Here is a 10,000-nt window from a genome sequence, read left to right as displayed (position 1 = left end):
TAAACATGAAGGTAAAAAAAAAGTTGTAAAGTTTTCGGAGATGTTTTGGCCTTTGCTATTCCTGCATCAGCCAATCATCCCCAGATCGCGTTCTTTTCACAACAGCGATGCCACCGTATGACATACAGTGCATCTCCCCCAATTCTTGCTTCATATCGTCAGGGCTGTTTACCTGCATGGGCAGGTGTCCTAGATGTTTTCAACTCTGAGAGTACAGTGTCCTTGTCTTTTGTATACACTATTTCATTGGAACACAACTGGAATAGGTGTTGAGCCTGCATTCCCAGGTCTATGATTGGGCATGCTCTATTCCACCCAGCCAGGTACTCAAGGGTGAGGCATAAATGCAATTTCATTGTGTGCACTTGTGAGCTGATGAGTGCTGTGTCACAATGACAATGGGAGTTGCAGTTTCCCAGGTGGGCTTTCACAAAGGGCGTGTTTAGCTCGCGCTCATGAAAGGGGCCCGTATGCTACGGGTGGAAGCTACAAATGCTAAGACCAACCATTCCTTCACTCACCTGCTAAATGAATCGTATTCCCAGTACTACATCATGCATTGTACAAGGACAGCTGTGGAGTAATGAGTTGGGAGTTGGACTATAGATCACAGGGTTGCACCAATTCCTTCCTCCCTCCTTTGCCTGAAGTGACCTTGAACAATTGAACCGCATTGCTCCAGGGACTGTAACCAATACCCTGTAATATCTGCAAATCACTTTGGGTTTAAGCGTCAGCTAAATGTAATGTAATGCAATGTAACGTACATGGCTTTTATTAAAAGAGCTTATCAAAAAGTAGCTTTAAAAAAAAGAATCATCTTGTTCAGGTTAGGTCTGGCACTGTTCTATGGCCTGAAATATGAAATGCAATTCATTTCTGCTCCATCTTTGCTTGTTATGTAGTGGTTCTGTGCCTCTAACGAGCAGAAAACCACTGCCTTACCCTATTTGAATCCAAAATGGCATCATCCAAAGAGTTATGACCCAGACATCAACAGTCCATCGCGTGTATGCACTACGACTATGCATGTTAACACAAATGTTCCATTTTATAATCATCGGTGGGTGTTAACGGTTTACCTGCATGCCAAGGTGTATGAGTGGAGGCCTCTGGTCGTTCATCATGTGTCCCCCTCGACCGCCATCTCTGAAGTCGCCGCCCATCCTGAAGTTGGGGAAGCCTCCTCTGCCCCCCATCATGTGTCCTCCTCGCCCCCCCATCCCCATGCCCATCCCCATGCCCATGGGTCCTCCTCTCATGAGGCCCGGTCCTCCTCCTCCTCCTCGGTTGCCACGACCCCGGAATCCCGACCGCCTCTGGCGCTCCCGCTCCTCCATCTCACGCAGGTTGGCCTTGGCCTCTTCGGACAACTCTGGAAACCCAAAAGCAAACAGTTACTTACACATTCAGGCCAGATGTTTGAATATGAATGTATGATGAATATCCTGAGAAGCCTGAGAATATCCTGAACACTTTTTGAAATAATAATTTTGAAAAATAATAACGCTATGACTAATCATTTATTCCTGTACACATATTCTGAGGAAAAATGGCAATTCCACCTTTGACAAACACAAACTTTGCGATGAAATACATTCCTTGTTTACTTTTGTGCAGCACATCAGGCACACGCACAGGATTTGGGGTTCTGAATTAGGGGTTCTGTATTCCCCCTCACCGACACTTCTGCTAAAAATTTAATGTTCACTGTTCATTCAACCTTGAAAATGTGAACAATACATCCTTTCAGAATAACACAATTTTCTTTCACACTCAAATGAGGAAATTTCAGGGCATGAGGGCCACAGAGGGGCATGCAGACAGCTCATCACTGGGAATACATTCCCCCTAATCCAAGGCTCCAAAAGTTGACCTCGTGAATCTTAAAGGTGCAGAGAAACAGACCAAGACTACATGAAAGAATCAGTTCATACTTTTTCCTAAATTCGTGACTTGTTTGACTCTTCCTATCTACCTCGTTATACAGTGAAAGTAGAAAGCCCAACTGGGAAACTTCAACTCCCATTGTCATAGTGACACAGCACTCCACAGCACACAAGTGTTCACTGCACACTGCACACAACGAAATTGCAATAATGCTCAGCGTACCTCAGTCATGGAGGAGGATGGGGGAGAGCACTGATTAATTACCCCCCCGACCCCCTATACACCTACCCAGAGCGGGTTTTACCAGCAGGCAGACTAGGCAATTACCTAGTTGCTCCATCAAATCTATCTGCCCTCTGTAAGGCCCCCAACCCCCCACCTGAAACAGTCAGCGCCTCCATGGTAAGTACCAGCAAAAACAATTCAGAAGGGCCTAATGTCTGGCCCAGCCATCGCTCAAACGGCTGGGCACTGCACTGCTTCACCAGCGACCCAGGTTCAATTCCAGCCCGGGTCATTTGCCAATCCTTCCCTGTCTCTCTCTCTCCCCCAACTCGTTTCTTGTCTCTCTCATACCGTCCTATCTGAAAAGTAATTGAGTACAACGGCTACTGCATCTACCCACAGCTATGAATACTAGTCTAAACACTGTTCACCAGCGCACCTAACGTTTCTGGAATGTTCCTTCTCTTCCGCGCTGCGTCGGAGAGCCGTATGACTGTGGTGTCCTTGCGTTCGCTCTTGAAGCGGAGACGGCCCGACTCTTCATCGTCATCCTCATCTTCATCAGACTCCTCCTTCAAATCCTCCTCTTCCTCAGGCTCGGCCTCGTTCTCAGGCTTTAAGGGGTGGGGGGGGTGGGGCGAGAAGGTCAGAGGTCAACATTGGGCAGACTTTTATGGGGATCACTGACAGAATGCTGTAGATAAATTGTGCATTATTTTTTTGGAAATAAGCTCAATTTACTTCATGTTATCATTCAACGGAATGGAACAAAAACTGCATGGTATCACCTGGCCTCCTTCGGTTCAATCTCATACATGCTAAGAAGTGATATCACCAGAATCAGAGAATGGGTAGAAGTTCAGGAGAAAGGTAAAACTCAATTATTTCACTCGAGGTGAAGTGTTAAATGAGCTCATTTCCAAAAATGTCGGACTGTTCCTATTAGAGTATGTATTGTCACATTTTTTTCTGACTGCAGAAATAATCCTTGCATTGTGGATTTTGACAATAAAGCTTAATAGTCCTGTACATGTACAATCAGGATGGCATTCATCTGCCAAAATGGCCGATTAACAAGAATGGTCAAACAACACACACACACACGCACACGCACACACACGCACCTCTTCGGCATCAACGGCCTGGGAGTCATCTCGGTCTTGTTCCTGTTCTGGCTCCGCCTCTTCCTGGGTCTGTTCAGATTCTGCTTCCTGTTCCTGCATGGGCTCTTCTTCCTGGTTCTGCCCCTGCTCATTGGCCGTGCTCTGACTGGTGTAGCCTGACGGGAACTCTTCCACCTGTAAAAGCCACACAAACAATCAATCAGCCAATCAGTACAACAAAACAAGGGTTTAACCAAAAATACTGAATCAAACCAAGATATCGCAAAACACGCCCACTCAATGCAAAAGCGTGTGCTCAAGTTGGGTCTCCTAAGGGGGCGTTGTCCCCTACTACTACTTCTTTTTTGAGGTGTTTGAGCAAGATGCGCGCTACCGCCATCTACAGCGCGAAGGGGACTTAATTGATTCTCAACCTCAGGACTCCGAAGGTCTCCAAACCGAAGGTCTCCTAAAGGGGCGTTCACCCAACATAAAGTGGATGCCGGAAAAGAAACAAAATGACGCTTCTTGTTAGATCCACCTTCTTTGGTTTAACACTGCAGCCACGCAAAGGTTTAAGCCTGAAACATTCATTTTGGGGAAGGCATTAACTATGCTCACGGATTCTGAGCAAACGTTTTGATAATGATAATGATGACGTTGTCCTGATAATAGAGCTTCACAAATACAAGAGAAATGTTATAGTTTCTCACTCTGGCGAGTTGAGACCTTTTGTCTCTGAATAACAGAACTCCCCTGATTAAGTCCAATTCAACAAGCACTGTCCCCTGAGATCTACTCCATGACATGTCCCTCCTCTACCCCATGTGGTATGGCTGGCAAATGGTAAGACATTGTAAGATGGTAAAATATATTACATGTTACATTATTTGGGGAGGGGGTGAAAAGTAGCATAAAGCGTTAAAGAATAAAAATGTTGGAAAAGGCACTGACAAAAACAAAGAGGTCAGTACAGTGCGGTGATGGAAAGAGAAAGGGATGGGAAGGGGGGGAGGGGTGTGTGGGGGGGTGAGGATGGAGAAAGAGAGAACCATCTATGTAGAGGGGAGAGAGACCAAGTGAAAGAGCTAGAGAGAGAGAGAGAGAGAGAGAGAGAGAGAGAGCGAGCGAGCAAGAGAGAGAGAGAGTACGAGAGAGAGAGCGCGACAGAGTGAGAGCGAGAGAGAGAGCGAGCAAGAGAGAGAGGGCGAGAGAGAGACCCACTATTACCATAACAGTGGGAGAGAGCCTTCATTACTATTCCAGCCCGTATTTGAAATTCGATGAGATGTAAATGTTTGACATGATACACAGCAACCCCAGATAAACACACACACACACCACGGCTCAGTAGCAGAGCAAATATATCATTGACTGGGGCACTGCACACGCACGCACGCACGCACGCACGCACGCACGCACGCACGCACGCACGCACGCACGCACGCACGCACGCACGCACGCACGCACGCACGCACGCACGCACGCACGCACGCACGCACGCACGCACGCACGCACGCACGCACGCACGCACGCACGCACGCACGCACGCACGCACGCACGCACGCACGCACGCACGCACGCACGCACGCACGCACGCACGCACGCACGCACGCACGCACGCACGCACGCACGCACGCACGCACACACACACACACACACACACACACACACACACACACACACACACACACACACAAACACACACACACACACACACAAAACACATGCGGCCCATACAGACGCAGAGACACGGATGCACTCACAAAAGACAAACAAGTGTGCAAGGATATATTCAGGCCAGTGACGGTGAAAATATCAAGAGAGAGCGAGCGAGTGAATGAGTGAGTGAGTGGCGCTGCTCAAATCTCACACACAGACACTCACACACACACACACACACACACACACACACACACACACACACACACACACACACACACACACACACACACACACACACACACACACACACACACACACACACACACACAGACACACACACACACACACACACACACACACACACACACACACACACACACACACACGTGAAATCCAGCCGGAACCACAGCAGACGGGGAGGAAGTGAAATGAAAGGGGGAAGTCGATGTTTAAGGTGATGACTACATCACGGCTGCACATCTCTCCGCCTCCTTAACACACACACACACACACACACACACACACACACACACACACACACACACACACACACACACACACACACACACATCATTATTATCCCCACACACACACACACACACACACACACGCACGCACACACACGCACGCACGCACGCACGCACGCACGCACGCACGCACGCACGCACGCACGCACGCACGCACGCACGGCATCTGCCACAGCATAAAGAAAGAGACATACATTTATATTCCAGACGCCGCTGGTAGGCTCACTAGTAGTAGTAGACTTCAAATAAATAAATAATACATCGTCTCCCCTGCAGTTTTTAAATGAGCTGAACTAAGACACCTAAAACAAAAGATAGCCTGGCTGTGTTCACTATTAAACGCCACACCGCGCCACGCCACGCACGTGTGTGTGTGTGTGTGTGTGTCCCTGTAATGCATTTAAAGCAGCTCTAAAAAGAAAAAAAAACAGATATGGCCAACGACACACACAGCATGCGCGCACGCGCACGCACACACACGCGTACACACGCGTGCACACGCACGCATGCATACACACACACACACGCATGCATACACACGCATGCATACACCCACCCACACACACCCACACACACCCACACACCCACACACACACACACACACACACACACACACACACACACACACACACACACACACACACACACACACACACACACACACACACACACACACACACACACACGCACACGCACACGCACACGCACACGCACACGCACACACACACACACACACCAGGCTGCCCCCCCTCCGGCCCAAACAGCTTAATCCCTTAAACTGTTCCACACATTAACTCTCAATACCAGCAAACACACAAATGTTAAGCGCCAGCAGCTAGGTGACCTTGTAAACAGAGATATCGCCGACACACACGCAGACACAAACACACACACACACACGCACGCACGCCAATACACAACATGCATACAGACACACACATCAATACCTTAAAACATATGAATAAATACACTCACGCCGACACGTGGGGGCGCGCGCGCGTGCACGCACGCGCGCACGCACACGCACACACACACAGTGTGTGAGTGGGTAAGGTACATGCATGTATGCATGCGTGGCAGAAGGTTTTTCCTTAAATGCCAAACACGGCTAGTCGGAAGGTCAGGCGCTTATCTTTATTTGTTTATTTCGCCGTGCTGCTCTGTTGTGTTGTGTGGTGCTCTTTTCCCGAGGCCATATATCTCTCTTTGTGAGCGTGTCCCTTCTGCCGGTGCTGCGGTCGTGCTGTCACAGAACAGGAGAGAGAGCGCCCCGTCCCGCTCTGCCCTGCTGACAGCCCTATTCCGCTACCTCCAGATAATCACCTGAGATCTTCCTCTCCGCCTCTTTTGTCTGCCCTTCATTTATTTATTTATTTATCTATCTATTTATTTACCTCCGCTGGCTTTTGTTGTGTATTGGCATGCCCATCGCTTGCTTTTCTGTGCACCTCACCTAACAAATAAATAAGCTGGCTGGCTGGGCCCCGAGAAACTCATCAATCATCTGCTCTGCTCTGCATGTCCCTGTGCCACTGTAAAAAAGAGGTGTCTTCTAAAAAGAGCGTGTCTTCCTCTAAAAGGGTCAATAACCTTGTCACCTATAGAGTGGGGTTTGCGGTGATCAGATAGTGTCTAAACCTGTAGATAAAAACCCTTTTCTTTCCATCTCTTTCTCTCTCTGAGCATTAAGCCCGCATTGACTGGCAGTGCGTCCTCTTGACACAAAGGCAGCGGTAGCAGCAGCAGTGGCGGCAGCATCCTACCACCACCCTCACCTCCTCCACCCCCCTCAGCCTCCCCTTCCCTCCCCTCCCCTCCCCCAAGCCCCAGACACAGACAGGGGAGAGAGCCTGCGGCCACAATCGTGAAGACAGCGGCTGCTACAGGCGGGCCTGCGCTACCTGCTAGCCAACCAGAGTGGGGGTGTAGAAGGGAAAGGTTTATGCCCTATGTCTGTCTGCCTCCACTGGTGTGTGTGTGTGTGTGTGTGTGTGTGTGTGTGTGTGTGTGTGTGTGTGTGTGTGTGTGTGTGGAGGAGTTGCGTTTTGAATCCCTGTGTCTGTCTGCCTCCACTGGTGTGTGTGTGTGTGTGTGTGTGTGTGTGTGTGTGTGTGTGTGTGTGTGTGTGTGTGTGTGTGTGTGTGTGTGTGTGTGTGTGTGTGTGTGCGTGCGTGTGTGTGTGTGTCGGGACAGAGAGTAGAGGGCCGCTGGCCTGGAGCGATAATGGAACGCATTCAGTGTCAATCTTACACCACCACACCCCCACCCAGCCTATGCTGCACCCCTCTGCCCTCCCCCAAAATCTTTATCATGAAGACAGAGGCCACAGAGACGTGACACCTGCCCCCTGACAGGAAATCATGCTCTGGGACAAATGAATAGGGAATGAGGAGAGAGACGAGGGGGGCATAATTAGGATCTTAGGATCACAACAGTGACACACAATGAAAGAAAATAAATGCAAGTGGGGGGGTGGGGACTTGCGAGGACTTGACCTAGTAAGGAGCGAATCATGAAGAAAGGGGAAAGTTTAAGATGTGGGGTCAATAACAGCCGTGTACATCCGTGTCACATCTAAATCCTTGTGTGTGCGCGGGCGCGTCTCATCACGCTGTGAATCCTTAGGTGTTGCAAGCGTTTGTTATGCCTTCATTTAGCCAAAGTTTCTCAGCATATCTGCTTATTAATATTCTCTTAATCATCATCATCATCATCAGAGATGTGGACTTGTGAGTTGGTCTCGAGTCAGGCTTGACTTGACTCAAAAGTGTCTGAACTTGTGACTTGACTCTGACTTGATTGGAAAGACTTGGACGCTTAATTGAGATTTGCAAATAAGTGTCTTGGCGTCATCTCTGATAATTGATGTATTACTTGCACTCCCCCAGAGCAGGTTGGACCAGGTATTGCAATGACCCTGTCTGCACCTGTGTGTTCATCTGAAGTATTTTATTTCGCCTACGGGTGGCGCCAAACATCACATGCATCTAGCACTGGTCAGGAGAAGCGATATTACCTCTGATGGCTCTTCTATGCAGAATGTGTATAAATAATATGTAATGTAAAAATAAAACCTGACCAGCTCCATTCTTTTTAGACACCCTTGACAGCTAAGCTGTGTGGCTCTGTGAGAGACCTGAACAGTGGTCATGACATTGTCAACTGCTTGAAAACCTCTTTCCACACTTGTGTGTCTTTCATGTGCCCATGTGCATGTGACTGGGTTTTCTTTTTTCGTGTAGATCTCAGTCAAACATACATGCAGGTACTGAGCTGAACTCATGGCAGGGTGAAGAAGGCCCGGTGACACGGGCAATGAATCGGTGAAGAGATAGCCTGGATTTGCATTACAATTGAATTGCAACCAAGTTAGTTGCTAACTTGGTTAGCAATGATATTGTCGAGAAACGCATCCCTGGCCTTGACAGACAAAAGCACTGCAGTCCAGTCCAAACAATTTTCCTTTCAAGTTCCATCTGGACATGGTGGTCTCAGAGGTGTTTAGTCTTGCAACCACACAACAGAGGTCACCCCTCACCCCACTAGTAATTGTTTCTCAATGACATGATAAAATTGTAGCAATAACAGTGAATTAAAGCATTTCAAATGAACACAGATCCCCCCCACCACTTATTTCAAAACTCGCCATTCCAGACTCCCTGTACGAATGAAATGAGTATGAGGGTATGGGAAGACCAGGTTAGTGAAAAGGTAGCACACGCTAAACTACTTAAACTCATCATCCAGAGGTTTAATCCAGTGTGTATTGCTCAGGGTGGTCTCAAGACATTGACAGGCACGGACCTTAAATTCGTCATGTAGGGGTTTGTGTGTGTGTGTGTGTGTGTGTGTGTGTGTGTGTGTGTGTGTGTGTGTGTGTGTGTGTGTGTGTGTGTGTGTGTGTGTGTGTGAGGCATAAACAGACTTCATTGACCTGCAGCTCATCACGCAGGAGTTTGATATGTGTGCGTGTGGTCGTGTACTTGTTATAACTATTGTGAGGACCAAAACCTGACATTTCACCTGTGCTGTGAGTACATTTGTGGCTGTGAGAACATGTTGGTCGGTCCTCACAGCCATTAAATATGTAGCTTTGTTGTTGATGAAAAAACTAAGTGCAACTAACTAAGTGCAAAAAAAAAAGTTTACTGACAGGTTACGGTTAGGTATTGTTTCGGGCAGGGCACAGTTTAGCGTTTACTAGTTTTAAAATGCAAGTAAAATGCATTGGAGTCAATGGAATGTCCTCACAAATATAGTAATACCAGTATGAGTATTCTGTGGCATCAACAGACTTCACTGACCTGAAACTCATCATGGTTTGGTGTGTGTGTGTGTGTGTGTGTGTGTGTGTGTGTGTGTGTGTGTGTGTGTGTGTGTGTGTGTGTGTCTGTGTGTGTGTGTGTGTGTGTGTGTGTGTCTGTGTGTGTGTGTGTGTGTGTGTGTGTGTGTGTGTGTGTGTGTGTGTGCCTACAGGTTCTCCCCACAAAATACAATCTATCCCTCTGGTTTCCATCTATCCACTCCCCCCTATGCGTGCTACATGACCCACCACAACACCTGGAGTCAGTAGACCACATAATGAACAGC

General features: G+C 48.2%; 1 protein-coding gene across 3 annotated transcripts in view; it reads right to left on the bottom strand.

Moving 5' to 3' along the window:
• The window catches only part of rbm33a (RNA binding motif protein 33a), a 61,024-nt gene that overhangs the window by 40,591 nt on the left and 10,433 nt on the right, over positions 1 to 10,000 (bottom strand). For all 3 annotated transcript variants that reach the window (XM_063207079.1, XM_063207080.1, XM_063207081.1), the window contains exons 6-8: positions 3,240 to 3,413; positions 2,555 to 2,729; positions 1,083 to 1,375 (exon numbers count right to left, since the gene is read on the bottom strand). In XM_063207079.1, the coding sequence (XP_063063149.1) occupies positions 1,083 to 1,375; positions 2,555 to 2,729; positions 3,240 to 3,413 (642 nt within the window). The remainder of the gene's footprint in view (positions 1 to 1,082; positions 1,376 to 2,554; positions 2,730 to 3,239; positions 3,414 to 10,000) is intronic.

Source organism: Engraulis encrasicolus, chromosome 9, assembly GCF_034702125.1.
Source record: "Engraulis encrasicolus isolate BLACKSEA-1 chromosome 9, IST_EnEncr_1.0, whole genome shotgun sequence".
Taxonomy (NCBI): domain Eukaryota; kingdom Metazoa; phylum Chordata; class Actinopteri; order Clupeiformes; family Engraulidae; genus Engraulis; species Engraulis encrasicolus.
The sequence above is the reverse complement of the archived record's forward strand: the minus strand, read 5'-3'. Positions and strand labels throughout refer to the sequence as shown.